We start from the raw sequence: 19,393 nt of genomic DNA, 5'->3' as shown, positions 1-19,393 counted from the left end.
GAAGTCCACACAGAAAGGCTGCCCGCCAACAGGAATGAACATTCTTGCTGTCAGGAAACGGCACTGACCACCACAAGCCACACACACACACACACACACACACACAAAGAATAATTAATCAGAATACAAGGGTCTTAGATTTATGTGCTTTGGCACATGGCTAAGAAAACGAGCAAAACATATTTAAGGGGTTATCAGTTGTCAATATTAGCTGATGATTCATTTTCAGCTTTTCGGTAAGATCAGTCATCTAAATTTTTTGAACTGAATATCAAACACCAGAAAGGCTTATTTCACAGCCTCTGGAGGATTCATCAGCAGCAGCAGCCGCACAGATACACATCCTGTCAATTATGTGAGCTCTTTGGACTTCAAAGCTCTGTTAATCAGTAGCCTGTTTACTGATGTGCTGACCTCCTGTCCTATCAATTACAGCAAGTTAGTATCAGAACTGCTGTCTTCTGTGTGTGTGTGTATACTCCTCAACCAGTCATAACATTACCAACACTAATTGAGTGAGTCCAGAAATGAGGAGCGTGCACAGGTCCTCCCTAAGGGGTAAACAGTAAAAGTCTACATCCCCCCCCAAAAAAAAACACACACACACACACACACACACACGCACGCAGACAAACTTGTGCTAATGTAATTGATTTTCTAAACACTTCCATACTTTACGGTCACTGTCAAATGAAAACTTACTCAGATAGGTTGGAGGCTGATGTCAAATGAGGTAGAATTACTTCTGTCTGCACCCACTGCCGTGCACAACTCTTTAAAAGTCCACTCAAATGTTGTTGCTGGAAAAGTTTTTCCTCAGTCAATCTTGGCGAGCGATGGCCCCTAAGATTCTTTATTCATTGCTTTGTTGTATGTTCTACTTTCAGTCTTTGATTTTATTCATTCTTTTCTTTAGAGATTTGTGCAGCACAGTCTACCCAGCCTGAGAGAGGGAACCTAGGTCCCTGAGATTTATTGCTTTATTGAGATGCACTTTTTAATGGAAGCAGAATCCATCACTCATTCTCACAGCTCAAGTGCATCCCAGCCTTTCTTCAGATACAACTGACTTTGCACCACTGATAATAGAAAATGGAATGAAAACATAAAACAGTAACAGATTCCACCATTTTCTTTCTCGGCAATTTTAATTATATTAAATATTAACAATAAGGACACAGTGGACAAAAAATAGTTCTCATATGAAGAAAGAAATGTGAGGGTGGGGGGGGAAGAAAAATACTTTGGGTAAACATATACAGCAAAGCATACTGACCGCCAGTTAGTCCTTTAAAAGAAGTCCTTGTCAGAGAGATAAAATTCCTAAACTTTAAAGAAGGATCAAGCAAACTCTGAAGAGTTTCTTTTTCTTCTTCCACATCCGTGTGGGTGGATTATTTCTAATAAATTGGTGAACTAACTGGTCAGGGGTTCACAGCACGCGTCTACCCGAGAGTTTTGTACACTTAAGTCATACATGTGGACCTGAAGAGGAAAAAGCAGTTTTAACAGATTATCATCGTTCACTTTCTGGAGCAAAAGGCTGAAGCAGGGAGAGAGAAAGCAGAATGACCTTCACACTTATTAAAACTGTCACATTTGCTTTCTGGCGTGTAACCAATAGTAACCTTTAATTACCTCTCGTTAATGTAAAAACAAAAAAAATCCAGTTTTTGTTATATTTTAATCTTCTGTGTGACAGCAAACAACACATTTGACCCCTGTTATCAATAGTGATCATATGAGAACACAAACTGTTCATGACAAATCACTAATTTATGTACAATTATTCATTCAAAAAGAAAAAAACAAAACATGATTTAAATACAATAAGCACATTGAAGAGCTAGGACAGCATAAAAACTCTTTAATTCAATAAAATTCTAACAAGGACAGTTTTGTTATTACTGTAATGTCCGTTGTGGTTATTATATTCACTAATATCTTTATTTATTAGTGCCAAGACACTTCTTATTAAACTGCTCCTATGGTGATAAACAAATAAATAAGGCAAAAATACCCAAAACAAAACAATAAATTACTCCACAACAAATGTTTGTAGTGTCTTAAATCCACAACATGCTGCTAGGTGAAAAGAAAAAGATATTTAGAGGTACCACTTTTGCCGATTCTGGTTTCTTAACAGTTTATTCTTTTAATCTGAAAAGGAAAAATGTCTTCACATAAGACAGGCCCATGCCACATTTCAACTGCTGTCTTATGTTTTCAGGCATTGACAAATGACATTAAACAGCAGCGTACCTCTGTGGCAAGTTTTAAATTCAAACACAGTGGAAATGAGCGCAGCTGTGTACGAACACAGTGGAAAAAATAACACCTGAGTGGGCAGTGGAAACGGGGTTAAACACTCTCCTAAGACGTTTCACATGCCCTCAGCTAAATTATGATGCATGCACAGATGAGGGATGTAAATAGAATTTCTTAAGAGGTCAGCCAGCGACAAAACATTGTTCCCCTCCACCTGTAAACAAACCGAGCAGGGAGTGTTTAGATCGCATTACAGCTGCGGTTTTTCAGTCCCGAGTCCTCAGGAGCCATATTACTGCCGCCTGTCTATCCTACCAGGTAGTTAATTGCATTTACCATGTGTAAAATTACTTCCCAACTAGAAAACTGGAATGAAAATCGGCAGCGCCACGGGTCCCAAAGCTCAGGACTGAATGCCACTGCAACAGAGTCTGTAACAGACACGCTGTATGACAATACAAGCTGGGCTAGAGGAGCCAGCTAGAGTGGAGAGACCAGGGGTGCGACAGAGGGGCAAGGAGGATGAAAGGAACAGAGAAATAAAAGCAGCAGATCACATGCTTCACGAGAGGGACGGAGGAGAATAAGCAGATTGCATACAGATTGCATACATGACAAAATAAGAAAATATGTAGAAGGTTGGAAAAAAAGGGAGAAGAAAAAAACAGACAGGAAGGAGAGTTGTAGCTTCCATAGCTGGGAGCAGAGCTGCCATCCTTTAGGCTTTTCTTCACCTCTACCAGCCCCTTGACTCATGAGGTGTACATTACAACACACACATGATTTATACAACTACCCTACTGCCTGGTGCTGGGACAGGAACAGACAAGGTCAAGAACTTCTCTGAAATCTGTAGACGCTGGGAGCGGTGAACTACTCGTCTGCACTCGGCAGATGTGCGGGCTCCCACCGCCTGGCTAACATTAGAATATTTGTGTACTCCAAACCTGTCGGGAGTGGCAGGACTGTTTGATAAGTCTTGCCGGCAGAGCAAATATATGCACCAGCGACAGACGGAACAGGTCGTTATGCAGTGCAGTTGTAAAAAGTTTCATCACTTATTAAAAGTTACATGTCTTGTCCCCGAACTGTGAATAATGTATGACTCAGCAGGTCAAGGAGGTTTCAGTTAATATCAATTTCAAAACAAAATGTGTGTGTCCCACTGTTCAAAACAGCTAAACTGCTGTTATACCAAAAATGCCATCTCATTAGGTCAGTTCTTTAAAGTGTAAGCAACAGAACTGAGATCAGGAAGATCTAACAAGGCTAACATATGAGGGCTGGGTATCAGAGGAAAAACTCAGTGCTCATGCTTCTGACAAATGGGAGAGTTTGTAAAACTGATTTTTGTTTCTTTCCTTTCTTCACTTGATCAAGTATATACGCTTCAACACCACATTTGTTTCATTATCTGCTTCTCTAAAAAATAATCAGACTGATTGATTCCATCAGTGATGTAGTTTTTCTTCCTGAATTCCAAAAAACTGAGAAAGCACCAGTAAGTTTAATACCCAGCCCTGAAGAAGACTTGAAGGGTTTCATTCCAAAACCTGACACCTTTTCTCCCCCTCATTTTTTGAAGAAATGCATCAAACTGCTTGTGCCAAATTGAAAAACCGTGCTCTGCTCGAAGACCTCGCTGGGATTTTGCGAACTTTACATAGGTGTCATATTGTTCATGTCGCAGGCATCTCATTTTTAAATGAAACCCTTCATTTCAGCTTTTGCACACTACTAATCTAACATTGTAGGTACATGTTGATTCTTGTATATAATGCAAGTAATATTGCAGCATGGTATTTGCACAAAAACAACAGTGGTCCAGATTGAAGCACAGAGTAAATCTAATTATTTATGTGAGCAGAAGGAGGGACGTTTCTTTCTATACAAACAGGCTCTTATTGGTTATGATTCCCTTCTTTAAACACCGACATCAATCTCCACACCAAGAAATTGTTATGAAAAGACTTTAAAAAGTCGCCCCAATCCCGGTTTTGTTGCAGTACAAAATGCTCACCTGTATCGTTTCATAAATCTTAGAAAGCATGCAGTAAAGGGGTCGTATCTGTTTGTCTAAACATGTTCCTTAATCTGGACCTTAAGTGGACGTCAAGCAATGAGGATTTGATCTGATGCAGGATTTGGCAATGTGAGAATATATATATATATCCTTAGAAGCGCAATTCATGGCAAGTCCCATTGTTCCTTAAGCAGCAGATGGTTTTCACTATTTAAAAAAAGGTTAGATAAATGGATAAAAAATACAATCTCAACAATGCACACATCTCATCTCTGTTCGCTTTCACCACCCTGTTATGTGTGCAGATAGTGAAGCGGAGATATCACAGATGATGTCTCTGTGTCGGGAGTGTGTATTTTAATGTGTGCATGACAAGATTTGCGTATGTGTGCATGGATTTGAGGTTGTGAGTTTGTGTGCACTTTGTGTGTCTGTGGGCGTAAGCACATCTAAACTGTCAGCATGACACAACGTGGGAGGTCTGACAGACGGGTGAGTGCCTTTTTCATACTCACAGCTAGATGTGTGTGTGTGTGTGTGTGCGCGTGCGTTTATGTGTGTGTGCGTGCGTTTGTGTGTGTGTGTGTGTGTGTGTGCGCACTTGTAGCTAAGTGTTTGTTTATCAGAGCAAATTTATGAACAAAATGTCAGCAAAGGGCTCGTCTGGATTGCAAAGAGAGACAAATGTGATTGTAAGCGCGCACGGTTCGTGATTCAGGGCGATACTGAGGCAGTGAAACATGGACAACTCGTACTGAAGGAGCAGCAGTTTTGCTTTTAAGTCACTATGTTGTCACTTAGGTTGATGATATGGCTGCTTATAGGTGGAATAGTGTGACTGTGTGCTCTCAACTGTCTCTCTGTGTCAGAGCTTGCAGTTCGGCAGTATGTAGGGAATGTTGGAGGAAGACATTTTTGCGACTGTAGCTATGCAGAGACAGCGGGCCTCGAGGTGGTTGTCCCAAACGGCCGGTAAACGTGGAGGATGAGGAGGAAGAAGAGGAGGCGGAGGAAGGAGTAGGAGGCGGAGGGGAGACTTGCTCAGATGAAGAGATGCTAGCAGAGGGGCTCCCTCTGCTCACAAGACTGTGGAGACTTGAAGAAGCACTGGCCCCGACTGCACGAGGGATCTGGCTGGGGGGATGGTGATCTCCTCCTCCTCCTGCTCCTCCTCCTCTCCTCCCTCCACCTGGCAGACTTGCTCCTCCTCCTCCTCCTGGAGTTAAGGACTCTGCAGAAGAAGAGGATACTCCCTCCAGTAGCTTGGAGGACAGTGATGTAACTGGAGAATGAGTACCGGCCACTGAATTGGACACTGGGCATTGATTCTGACTGAGGCCCGGGTGTGAAACTTGGAGCTGGGCCGGTGTGGTAGACGAGCTTTGGGCCGACGCTGCAGAAGTGGCAGAGGACAGGTTGGAGGAGCCTGGAGCCAGGTTTAGAACAGGGTTACGGGCCGCCGACTGTGCCAAGACCCCCTGGTGATGGCGCTCCTCCCTGGCAGTGTGCCGCTCAGAAGCAGAAGGCCGGCTATGCAGAGGTGGATAGTGTTGTGGGAAGTGCTGGTTAGAGAGGTCCCCTACGAGTGCACCCCGCACCACCCTTCGGTCCCTTGGGGCCAGACTGGTGCTGCTGCTGTTGCCGAGTCCTGACCACCGGCCTGGATGATTGGTCTGAGAGAGAAGCAGAAAAAAAAAGGGAAAGGGCAGAAGTTAAACAGACTTTATAATTTACTCTGTCAGGGAACGTGTGATGTGAATCTGCCATTTTTCAAAAATTATTTACTGAGCATGTCTCGAGTGCAAAGGAGAGGCAGCGAGTAAAAACACAGACAGACAGAGACAAATAGTGAGTCAGGGAACACGAGACAAGGAGAGTGCTGCTGTGTGCTCAGTATAGATTGTTAATTGGGTGACATTTGGCGAATGATGTCTTTGGGTTCCTGCAGCTTCATCTAATTGTTTCTAAACGAACCGGAACCCTGCTCACTAAAGAAAGTGAAGAACAGACTCACAAATACCACTGAGAGACACGCACACATTAGCACACAAACAGGACGCGGTAACGTGTGGACGCATGGAGATATCCACTCGAGGTATGTGCAAATCCCCACTCACGAAGCAATGTGGTGCCATTGTCTTTCTATCACACGTACACACACACACACACACACACACACACACACACACACACACACACACACACACACACAAGCTCAATGGGGAAGATGGCACATAAAGTTAGATGGCAGAAACAGAAGCCACCTGTTTTCTTTCACACTCCACTGCAGCCCCTTATGCAACATATCTCATCACTGCCCCCTTCTTTCTCTCTCAAACTCTCTCTCTCACACACACATTACTAAAATAACACTGGGACTAAGTGCGCAATGTTCACTATAGAAATGCAATCTCATCCGACACTGAACCTCAGGGGAAAGTAAGCCGAGTTGACATTTGCCAACACAATGGTTGTGTATGTGTGTGTTTTTTTCCTGTGTATGGCATGCATATGCATAAGCATGTGTACGTGCGCACGTATGCCTGCGCAACATGACGTGCATGTGCTTTCCTCATATTTCCACGCAACCATACACGCAAATTACCACACTAAAAGAAATGTAATTACTGCGCCGAGGTTGTCGACAGGAATTTGGGGTGAAAGGTAGAAATGCAATTAGCCAGAACATAGCTAACCGAATAAATGCGGTATAACAATGGAAACGCTAATTCAATGAAACAGTTTTTATTCATGAGCTAATACGGTCGCCCTGAAATGAAATTAAAAAAATGAAGGGGGAGAGAAAGTGGAGTAATTTCTAAGAAAGTGAGAAGATGGAGGTCCGTGTTACAAATTGTGCTTATTAGGCCGCTGTTGGTTATAAAGTATAGAACGACAGAATGAGTAAAAAACTGTGAAATGAGGACTCTGTGTAGGTTTATAGCTGTTTCTTAGCAAACTCCAGCCAAATTAAAATGTAAGTCCTTAATCATATTTAAGAGATGATCGTAATCTAAATGTACTATTATGATTCTTACACATGCTGGGGCAAAAGGTAACACATGCCAAAGGCCACTCACCAGCAGTGTCTTCACAAAGCCTTTCAGGTCAGTCCCACTGTCCTATTTTCCAGCACTGACATGCATCGATGATCCAGCAGAGCAGCAATTTTAATCAAATTTACTCCCTACACATTTGACCACTGTTTGTGTCCACTGTGTGCCATTGGTGTCAATTTACATCCAATAAAGCAAAAGTGTGTGATTTTCATTAAAATAACATATTATTGTAGTGCTGATGTCAACTCAAATACAAATTAAGGCACTGGCTTTACTAAAAGTGCATGTTGGGTCATTAGTTTAAAAAATCCAAACCTTTTAGCACATGGTACATACATTTAATGAGTATTTAGAGAGACATAATTAATGAAGTAGCCCTTTTCAAGCAGCAAAAAAAATGAAATAGCCCTGATTATAATATGTTGTTGGAAATTTCAGCTGGTGAAATGGCATGTGAAAGCCTCCAGCTACTGAACATCACCAGATTTTTAATCTCTTACTTACTAAGGTGCTATATCTAGCTTCTTTTTTAAATTTCAAAGTATTCTATGAGGATTTAGTTGTGACTGTGCTTGGCACTAATTTAGTCTGAGGGGGTGTAGAGTATGATGTGGGTTAAATACGATAAGAAAACAAATTCCTGAGGGGGGAAAAACTGAACAAAACTGAAGTCGACCTTTCTTTGACCGTTTTTGTTCTTGCTACTGATTTTCAACACTGGAACTTGAAGATAATGTAAAGTGAATTTCTTTCCTTTTTTGGTTTTAATAATGCCCGTTTTTTACTGGCATATACATAACAAATGTGACACAGCCACTGCTTTCAGAATAGATGGGATGCTCCTTAAATCACACATTTCAATCACAGTTTGTCTTTTGTGCTGACTACTCTCCTGAGCTTGGTTCTGCTGGAGGTTTCTTCCTCTTAAAAGGGAGTTTTTCCTTCCCACTGTTGCCAAATGATTGCTTATAGTGGGTTCTTGGGGTTTTGTCTCAATTATCTTAAGTCACTTTACCTTAGAATACAAAGCATCTTGAGGCAAGTGTTGTGAGTTGGGGCTATATAAATCAAACTGAATTAAATCACTATATTAAATGAAAGCAGTACAAACCAATAACAAACAATAGATTTTGTCAGTTTCATTTGATTTTTTTAAACGACTTTCAATTAAATTCTGGGGAAAGAGTCACAGCTTAATAAAAAATGTTGACTACAAAAAGACTGTTACAGCCTTAATCTGTCCATGCGGCCTGTCTCTAATGCTTGTAATGCTCCACCTACAGTATAGAGAAACATAAAAGCAGTAGCTGACAGACTCACTGGGTTCAGAAATCAAAAATTGGAACTGAAGCCAAGCAATCTCCATTTTAACGGTTCCGTCTATATGCTTTCATGTCCAATGGTGAAAAAAAACTACAACAACGCTCAGCCAAAATGTCATACACTGTCATTGTCTATACAACTTACTTAAAGAGCTTTGGGAGTGGATCGCAGCTTTCTAATGGGCTTTAATGGGTGGATAAATAGTACAAGACTCCTTGTGAATTCCTTGATCTAATTAAGAGTGAGAATTTTCATTCCAGCCAAATTTTCTACACGGGGCGCTGTGAAAAACATGAGGGAATTGCAACAGCGTTGAATCTCTACTGTGGTGTTGCAGGTTTATGTGGGACGACTTAATTAGGGCTAAATCGCCAATCTTATAAAAAAAGAAAAATCTGTAGTGTTATTCCACCCTCAGTCATTTGAGAAAACAACAGAAGGTAAAGCGAGAACAGTAAGATACAAATTGGCAGGCAACTTTAAAGGAAATAATTACCAGGCACAGTACAAGAGTTAGTTGTAGAGACATATGCTCTCTATCAAAGAGACTTTTCTTATCCAAATTAGAAGGACAGACACTTTAGAGATAATCAATGACAATGACTCAAATAAAAACAAACTGGTAAAAGTTGGCTGTAGGTGAGTGTACAAGAGGGACATGCATGGGGGGAAAAAAGGTCAAGCAAAAAAAGTAAACAAAAGGAAGGAAAGGGAAGAAATGAGAAGGTGATTGAAAACAGAGATAAAGAAAAATGAGACCAAAAGTAGAGCGGACAGGAAAGTGCACAGAGAAAGTGAACAGGAGAGATTTACAAACTCAGGTGTCCTTTCTCAAGTACACGCTCTGCGGCAAGCAGGCTGCCTCTTTGCCACTGACAGAACAGCCTGTGTGTGCGCAAACACTCTGGAGAGTCTCTCTTTCACACACTGTCCTAAAAATACACATACATACACCCACACGCACACGTACACTAGTCATTGGTAAATCAGAGTGATTTAAAGGGGGCCCTCTCCTGCGGGCTCGGTTTTTATTGGGCAGTGAAGAATGGAGCAATGTTGTAAGGGCCAAGTTTGCATAAAAGACTTCCTTAAAACCTTAAAACAACCCTATACAATGTTTGCTATCTCCTGTCTTGGTAATTTTTACATTGGGAGAAGAGCCAGTGCGGGAGATTTATTTTATGACTTTTGCTTGCCTCGCAGTGCAGCAAAGTAAAAGCTACATTCAGGTGTAACACAGGCCCAATGTGAGGAAAATACTCCCATGTAATTGCCATCAATCACACACCACGGCCCAGTATCCCGACACCCACACGCCTAACTCTAATGAAAGTCCAGGGGGATGAAATGCATCGGACCCCAAAACTTTGCAGCTCGAGATAAGAGAGGCAAAACTTTGTCACTGTGAATTCTGTATATTCTGTGACACCCACATACTTTGAACAAAGTAATCCTGTGGTTCTTTGGATGTGTGAAACGCTGGGGTGTTTGGTACAGATACAATAACAGTGCAGTACACCCACATAGATGGTACTCTAAATCCTATTTAGACTATAACCAAATACATTTTCCAATTGTGATGCAGTAGCCGAAACCATCCAACCGTTCCTGTGCTGCATGCTAGACAGTCTCATATATATTTGCTTGAATATTTATGTCCAGCGTGATGGAAAAGTAGAGTTGGAAACATGCATAAAACAGTAAAATGGATCCTTATTATGGGATTAAAAAAAGCGAAATAAAGTGCACCGAGGCTTACAACAAACCAGTCCTCATGCACTAACAGTACTACCCACAGGTTTACAACCATGTTTGAAAGTGGAGTAGTAATAGAAGCAGGTCAGACAAGCTGAGAAACATAATGTCAGCACTCATGAAATCCCACAAAGCCTTAACTAGCATTTCCTATGCCCTGATAGAAATATTGAATATTCACAGACAAGGTGTGTGCAAGAAGAGTCTCCGCGGGCACTTTGCTGGATAAATAATCAACAATCGAACGAGGGGTGAAACTAAGCCTGGGCTGGTGTCTCAAGGCGATAGCCTACCTTTACTTTGAAGATGCTGGTTTTCATCAATACACCCCCCCCACCCCCCCACCCCCCCCCCACCCCCCTAAGGAAGTGAATCTCTTGCACTGCTTGTAGCGGCAAGCCTTGCTTTCCCGCACTCAGATTAGTCCTCTTTCTTTGTCTCCCCTCTGATCCTCGTCTCTCCACACCATTTCTCTATACAACTTTCCCAATTTCGAACTGCTCTTTCACTCTGCCGCTCACCTCTCTTGAACTTTTATTCAAAAGATGGGCAGTAAATCCACATAATCATAGCAGTAAGAACAGCAGTGGACATGGCAAAATGAGTAAATAAGATTTTATATGTATATTGCTTTCGTTGAAATTAGTTCAGATGAATTATAAAACAGGAATGGAATTTTTCTTTTAATTAAGCTATAAGTTTTAACAGTTGACCATTTAATAGGTTTACCCAGCGTTTGACTCTTTGCCAGTGCCTGCTCAGTCCCACGTTTCAGTTTAATTTCTCATTCAGTGAATGCTAATGCTTTCAACTGTGCGATTATTTGCATTTTGGAGGTTACCTCTCTGACAGCTTGCTCTGGACTGCTGGCAAAATACACCGAGTTTGTGGACCATCCCAGGATGCATGATAATAGTCGCCAAATATGCTCTCTTTCCACGCATTGTTATTCTTTACTTGTCTCTCACCTTTTGTCCCCCCTCTTGACCTCCCTTCTTCTCTTATTTCTCACCTTATTACCCACTCTGTCCTTTCTTTTGTCCCTTCTTTTCTCTCTTTCTTTTGTTATGTAACTTGCTGGTTAAAAGTGCCAGTGGCAGCCAGGCTGAATAGAACCTGACAGCCGGAGGACTGATGGTTTGCTACAGCAGTCTGGAGACCACAGCGACAGAGAGAGATTGGAGGTAGGAAAAGTTTTCTCCCCCTTCTAGGTGGTGACAGTTGGGGTGGGTATGGGGCTGAGATGATGAAGAAAGATGGAGAATAAGAGGGGACTAAAGTTGAGCTGTCACTCCAACCCACACTGCAGCACACTGCCAACCAGTTGGCTGAATGTCACATCCTGGACCTTCCCAACAGAGGCGCATACTGAGAGGCAGACCACTAATGTGATGCACTGCACAGCTAATCGGCTCACAGTGCCACCAATCTTCAATGCCGTCACAGTGCTTTTGTAAAATTATCGACTTTAGGCTGATGTTATATTGAGTAACAGCATCCCGACACACTGAACTGCTGCAGCCCATATCAAAGAGGGTTGTCTGTCGGTAACTTGATAAATATTTAGATTTACAATATCTTAGGCAGGGCAGCTTCACTGCATATCAGTGTGGCTGAAGGCCTGAATATATTACAGTGTCTAAAGCTTAGTCATCAGTTGCCTATTTGCAAATTTGGGAAAGAAAACAAACTTGGCTTCAGGGAAAAGTTGCAACTTGTAACCATATCTGAATGCCCCATAAACCATTACGAGTACACAACTACTAGGTTGATGCCTCTGTAATATTCAAGATCGTCTGTCCACTGGCTTGCTTGTCATTATTATAGTGTTAATGCACACAAAGAAAGTTTGCTTATCTGATCTAAAAAATTCACAATAACTTCCAGCACACAGTTCTGTTAATCAACTGGGGAGAGTAGGACAATTGCAGCAAACACTGTGCAATCATAATGCAAATTAGTCTAGAGTGTTCTCTGATGTCTTTTTGAGTAGCCATAAACAGTTTAAAGCAACTAGAAACATTGATAGAAATGCTACAGACAGAGAAACTTTTCATGAATGAACCAATTGGATGGATTTTTAGATTCGTTTGTTTTTGGTGTTGTTAGGAAATGCCGCTGCTTGTAATAGTTGACTGACTGACATTATGTGTTGCCTGGCAACAGTAAGGCTCGTCTCACTGATTAAGTGATCTGGATCACTGCAGGGAATGGGACCATCAACATTCACATCAGTTTAAAGACCTCCGATGTGATCACCGTCAAATACTGGAGTTGCTGAACAAGGGTCTGATCGGTGATTCTATGTCACTACTTATGATTGTGGGTGTTGAAAAGTGCATAGCGCTAGGTCTTCAAATTCCTCCCAGGGCAAAAAAAAAAAAAGAAGCAGGTTGGCAAGTACCGAAGCCAGTACCATGCTGCGGACAGGAGGCCTAATGAGGTTTCTTGAGCAGCTCTGATAGGCATGGATGCTGAGAGTCTGGCATTGCTCATCAACCACCATCTCCAACAGGTCTGTGCGTGCAGGCACATAGGCATGTGTCTTGCGTGTGTGTGTGTAATCATGGCAAAACTCATCGACCACCAGCATGTGCCAATATGCTTGGTGAACACTGCCCAGAACCACAAGCAAGAGGAGTGGGATGTAAAAGCAAAGGGAGAGAACAAGTAAAGATGAGGGGAGGAAACGAGTGAGGGTGAAAAGTGGGGGTGAAGAAATGAAAATGAAACAGTGAAGTGGACTGAAAGGGTAGAGTGGAGGAGGAGATGTAGAGGGAAAACGAGGACAAAAATGTGCGAGGAAAAGGTAAAAGACAAAGATAGAATAAGGAGCTAAAATAGGGAGAAAAGAGGGGTCATAGAAAAAAGGGGATGACACAGTGCTAAAACAGGTGGTGAAACAACAAAGGAACAGAGAAGAGGCCAAAGTGTAGATGGGTCAGATGGATGAGAGGTACTCTAGGGGGACAAAGTGAGAATAAAAGGTGCCAGCACTGACCCAAAGTTACAGAAGACAATAGAGATAATTAGGAAATGCAGAGACATGGTCAATGTTAGAACAGTGGCATCGATATGAAGCAAGAAAGCAACGTGGTGGAGCAGAACATTCACTCCTCAACAGGAATTATGTGTGAATGCCAATTTCTAGTTCCCATTGGTATCCACACAAATAAAAGGCTTTATTTCCCAATGAAATGCTTGAGTAAAAGTCATAAAGGCTAGCTCGTGTACACCAACACCTCAACATATATCATGTGGTGGGAAGTAGTGGTTTTAGTCTAAGCAAGAGCACAATTATATTTGAAATAATTGCTGGGGCATGCATGCTTCTCATGTGCTGCTGCTATTAATTGTGGCTCAGGCAGGATTATTTCGTTACCTTTTTGGTTGCAAGCAAAAAACACAAAAAATCCGCAACCGACTGATTTTTAGTTTCTCTCCTGTATATGAAAGTATCTCTCCTTATGCTCTCCAGTTGGATTGATTGCTGCACTTGGCTGCCCCCTCCGGGTGTCAACATGGTCCCCACTGATGCTGTCTAATTATTGCAGAGACTGTGATCTATGCACCATTACTCTGTGCCTAATACGTTCCTGTAAGCTGTCACTACTGCTCACTCTGTAAGTGCACAATACTTACTGACTGTGTACTTCGCTGTCAGTGCTAACCCACTATTCCCAAACTGCATTTCACTGAACTTCTATCCGGTTGTCAAACTAAGTTGACAGCATTGCATTACCAGGGGCTTTCCTCAAAATGAGGATCCCTGGCCATACCTAAAGCTGGACTCTTGGCAGTGTCCCTTCTGTTGGCCTGACATCCTTTTTTTACCTGGCTGAGACCTGGCAGAAGACCTGGGATTATTCCACCTTAATCAGGCTAGCACCGTAGGCTTATCATTCTTCTATCAGTCTCACCCTCGAGGCTGCGGGGGTGTGAAAGCTGTACTGTCTTCCTATATGCCCAAGGCTTGTACTGTAACCCTTAAAGAGCCTGCGTGCATGGCGATTAATCACTACACATTTTATTGCACTGCTCAGTAAGCTCTGTAAGTGTTTAAACTTGGCTATTTCACACCCCTTCATCCGCACAAGAAGCATCTTCAGGACGGCAGATTTAAATTCTCAAAATGTCATCAGGCTAGAATATTTTCTCCTCCGGCCAAATCACACAGACATACACACCTATCAGCCTAAATGCTCACTTATATGTCATTTCCTGCAGCACGTACAGAGCATCCATCCTCTCCCAGTTTCACTCAACAGTCACTGGATCAAAAGAGCGTTAGTGCTGCTTCAATTACATATACTATCAACCTATTTGGCAATGCTGGCAATGCTTCGATTTAGCATAAAAGCAAAGCATCTCTCTTCTTTTACTCCAATAATGTAATTTATGCATGGGGGACCTGGCAAAGTGGTTGGTTTTAATTTTTCCAGGAGTCATTTATCAATGACTCATTGTGCATGTGATGTATGTAGACAAACAAAAATATGAGTTCTAAAGTCTGCAATAAAGAATGGTGGCTTGACAGTTTAGCAGAATAGATCAAAGAGTGACAGTAAGGAAAATAATGAAGACTGTAATAATGACAGTGTGCTGAGGACTGTCAGAGCGATACATCATGTGGGAGAACTTAGCGGTGGTGCTGAAAGTGTGCGAGTCTGGACATCTTTACAGAGATGTGCACCTTTATAAATATTGTGTGAGGCCGCAGAGTGGCCTGCAACACAATTGTGGGCAGTAATGGAGTATGAAGATGATGGCAGAGGTGTGCACCAAGCCACACTCACACAAACACACACACACACCCTCCCACCCTTCTGTCAGTTGCTGCTGCTGATGAGTTCCTTTCCCAGTTTCTCATCTTGCTCTGTGTGACAACCCAGGTGGGCTGAAAGAATACAGGAAATCGGAAAGGTGAGGGTGAGGGGGAAAAATGATGGATGAAGAGAATTCCAAAGAGGAAGAAGAAACAGGTAGATTTTCCATTAAATGTCTGGGAGGCCTGATGATAACACTGCATCTGCCACCTGTGTCATCACATTGAAAATAACTGACTGCCCTGCTGCTCCCACACTCCACTCGATGAGAGAGAAGGAAAAAGGAGGGCGATCGAGCGTTCTCCCATCACATATTTACAAAGGTTAGTTAGCTACTTATCACATTTGCCAAAAAATGCTGAATAAGGAGGCAGATTATTAGCACGCGGAGCTTCAAAGGATAATAAAAGCTTTATAACTGTGCAGTGAACACAAACACATGCATATAATGAATTACCCGTGCTTTTTTTGATTGTTAAAGACAGATGCCACAGACTGGCGTACTGTGCCTGACGAGCTAGAGCAGCCACACACTGGCAGAGAACCAAATATTGTTTCACTGGCAGATGTGAGAATGTGGCCACACCGACAGGAAAGTAAATAATTAATGCTACCGATTTTTGAGAAGAGATTTGTGGTAGAAATTTGTGTCTGCAAAGGAACTCTTAGCAGGGTAAGCGGAGCAGAATTGCAATTCCAGAGCTCCTGGAAAGAATCCAGAAAGACATAATTTTTCCAAATGAGACACATTTTCCAAATGAGGTTGGGCACAGAAAATGAGTTTGCAAAAGTTATTTTGTTCTAATTATGTTTTAATGAACTATTTTTGTTCTGAATAATTGAATCTTTTCTCCTATAAAAGCCACAGAGATCATTAGCCTACATTCTACATTGGTGTTGTCATTGTTTCTGCACCGTGTCCCATTTTTAGCCTTGTTATCAGCAGATACATTAAAAGGCACTATTTAAATCACTACCCATTCCATAGCAGTTAGACCAACCAGCCTCACTGGGAAGATTATCTGCAGGGAGCCACAGTACACCAACCCTAAATTTGAGGAAAACAAGAGCTGAATTTGAAGTAGCCAGAAAACACAAAATGCACTTTATTTATACAAATGTGAAAAGACAGAGCACAAAAATAAATAAATACATTTTAAAAGTTGCACCGTTTATTTGCTGCCTCAAAAAAAGCCATTTGGCTCAGAAATAACCTTATTTGAAAAGAAAATGGAAACAGAGCTGTATTTTAGAAATATGTGCAAAACTGAAGGAATCTGACAGCTGGATGGTTAATCAATTTATTATCGCATATCAAATATCTCAGTGGATACAAAGAAAAAGTGAGGGGAGACGACTGAGAGAAGAAAAACATATGTGGCCTTCAGTGACTCCTGGTGTTCATGTATTAATCGTGAAAGTTCTGCATTAGATTTGTGCTTTCGTGAGTCTGCGCTGTGGAGGCTAAGTATGTTTGCCGGTTCGTGCATCAGAAAAAGGTCTTGTCATATCTCTCTGAGTACCTGAGGGCCTCAAATCCAACACTGTACGTCTCTCCTTACTTATTAAACATAAGGAGAAAGAGCAGCAAAGAGAACACAGAATGAGGAAAGAGGCAGAGGGACGACACAAGCAGAGGACAATAAAGGACTTGAAAGGGAATGGCTGTGCGTGAATACAACATTACTGGTGTAAGAAAAAGAACAAAGGAATGAAAGGACAGAGATTCATTCTGTGATTAATTATCCTCATTGTATTCTCAAAAAGCGCTGAGGAAAGAGAACTGGAGGCACGCACAGAGACGCCGACTGACATACACAAACACACAATCGAGCAAAGTTTGAACAACAGTGTTTCTGAAAGGTCGTTAGATTCCCCTGAAGTTATGAGGACAGGGCTAAAATTACATTTTAACTGAGGTGGACTGCCTCTCGGTTTATGAAGTTATTAACTACAGGCTGTGTGTAAACACTTTCACTTTCTCGCTCTACAACTAGAGTTTGAATTCTGTAATCTTTTATGAAAACAAATTAGACCCATATTTGATTTTTGATGAGACTGCCCTGGAGTTTTAAAAAGGCTTTAAAAGTTTGATATGTGAAGGCGAAAACAGCCTGCAGCACAGAAAGACAATTTCCCACATTTGCAACTGCCATCAAACAGAAAAACACACACACACACAGAAAGGAAACATTCACACAGCCACAGTTGTTTGATGGAGCACCCTTCTTTCTACTTATTTCTTTGAGAAGCACCAAATTAACTATGTAATGAAACTTCCATCACTTACGGTTGTCTGTATACATATGAACACAAACATAATAAAGCCCAGATTAAAATGGTCAATATTCAGGTAACAGCTCTGCATTTTCGGAAAATGTGCTGCTGCCTTGGCAACCTAATGGTGAAAACATCACTGCATCATCAGAAAAAGTCCCGTTTAAAACCCCGCCGTGCCACTTTTGCTCTTTGCTTTTTGTTCAGATTAAACAAACGTGATAAAATGAGTTAATTAGTGAGATTTAAAGGTGCTGGGAAGCAGGTGGGTCGCTTATGTGAGCAAACAGACATGAAAGTGGTATTGATCTTTTTCATCTAATTTTAAGCAAGAAAGTCAATAAGCACGCTTCACAAAACATCAATCGTCAAATATCATGAGTGTGTGAATAATTAAAAAAGAAAACAAACAGTTGTGTGAACGTACCTAGAATAAAATGGAAGAGAGAGAATTACAAAAAAGAAACGAGTCACAAGACACAAATTGGAGATGGAGTGTCTTTGTGCCGTAAAACAAAATAAAAAAAATAAAATAAAAAAAATAAATCACACATTAACTGAGTATTGTGGGGGGGGGCTAATAATGCAGCAGTTCTTTTTATTACTTCTGGGTAAAGCTGATACAAACACAAGTTGTGTAGGGTTCTTGGACCAATGCTTACAACCAATAACAAGAGCACAACAATCTTTCTGGTAAAATATGGAAACACGAGACAAAAAAGAGCAACACCTGCATTAAGCTAGCTTGCAGTGCATTATGCTCCAGTCTTGCTTGCAGGGCAGAGCACATCCTGATCTTTGTCTTGGCTATCTCTACTTCTAGAGCTTTAGCCTGTTATTAGTTATGTTCTTATGAATGCAGACAGGCCATGAAGTTTATAACCTCTTGACATGTTCATTAGCGTACATTTAAACACCAAACTGCAAACTAACTTCAGATAACACACGGACTGGATGCCACCTTCTATCTAACATCAGTCTTTTAGATAACATTTAGTCACAGTTTTGAACTAATTCCAGATGGAAATCATAAACTGAAACTCAGCATTGATTCAGTATTAAATTAGCTGCACTGTCAAAGAAAAACCACTGCACATTCAAGGGAAAACATTATTAGATTTAGGGATAATAGAAGATATAAATCTTTAAATCTACATTTGGTTTCAGTCACACAGACCTGTCAGCAACTACTTGTGTCAACAAGTAATTTATGGCTGTCTCAAAGTGAACTAAATGACACTAAAGATCTCCTTCTGATTGCTTTGGCTGCTAGCAGATCGCCATCCATTTCCAAGTAAAAGTTATACCTTACCTCTGTGACCAACATGTTTCAAAATGAGCAAACTTTACTTTGAAGGTGGGGACCCAAGGCAATGTCAATGATTTTGGTATAGCAAACACTTGCCAACCGGTTATGGGATATACATTTTTCTCTATACCACCTTGCTTTTAGCAGCAGGTCGCTGAGTGACTGGTCAGGTCGCTAGAGGTTGCTAATTGTATGATTTTAGATGTACAAAATTTGAAGACAAAAGAAGCAATTAATCACAATTAACAGCACCATTGTTCACTTAATTTTTTTTTATATTACAAACACTACAGCAGGGTGCCGGTTTAGCTCAGTGTGTTGAGCAGGCGACTACATGCCGTACAGAGAGCAGCCAGCCCAGGTTCGAGTCCAACCTGCGGCCCTTTGCCACATGTCTGCCACCGTCTGTCCTCTGTTCACTGTATCTATCAAATAAAGCTGAAAAAGGCCCCCCAAAAAAGCGGTCAAAAACACAACAGCTGACACTAACACCTAACTTTCCCTGAATACGATTCTTCAGATGAATGGATCTTTCAGACAAATAAAATCAACA

At 41.5% G+C, this 19,393-nt stretch overlaps 1 protein-coding gene across 1 annotated transcript in view; it reads right to left on the bottom strand.

Annotated features, from left to right (window-relative positions):
* Window positions 1-1,142: 1,142 nt before the first annotated feature.
* Window positions 1,143-19,393, bottom strand: part of ccser1 (coiled-coil serine-rich protein 1) — a 142,493-nt gene continuing 124,242 nt past the window's right edge. Inside the window, exon 11 of the mRNA XM_063489092.1 lies at window positions 1,143-5,964. Within this exon, the coding sequence (XP_063345162.1) occupies window positions 5,140-5,964 (825 nt within the window). The 3' untranslated portion in view covers window positions 1,143-5,139. The remainder of the gene's footprint in view (window positions 5,965-19,393) is intronic.

The sequence above is a fragment of the Pelmatolapia mariae genome, linkage group LG12 (genome assembly GCF_036321145.2).
Source record: "Pelmatolapia mariae isolate MD_Pm_ZW linkage group LG12, Pm_UMD_F_2, whole genome shotgun sequence".
NCBI lineage: Eukaryota > Metazoa > Chordata > Actinopteri > Cichliformes > Cichlidae > Pelmatolapia > Pelmatolapia mariae.
The sequence above is the reverse complement of the archived record's forward strand: the minus strand, read 5'-3'. Positions and strand labels throughout refer to the sequence as shown.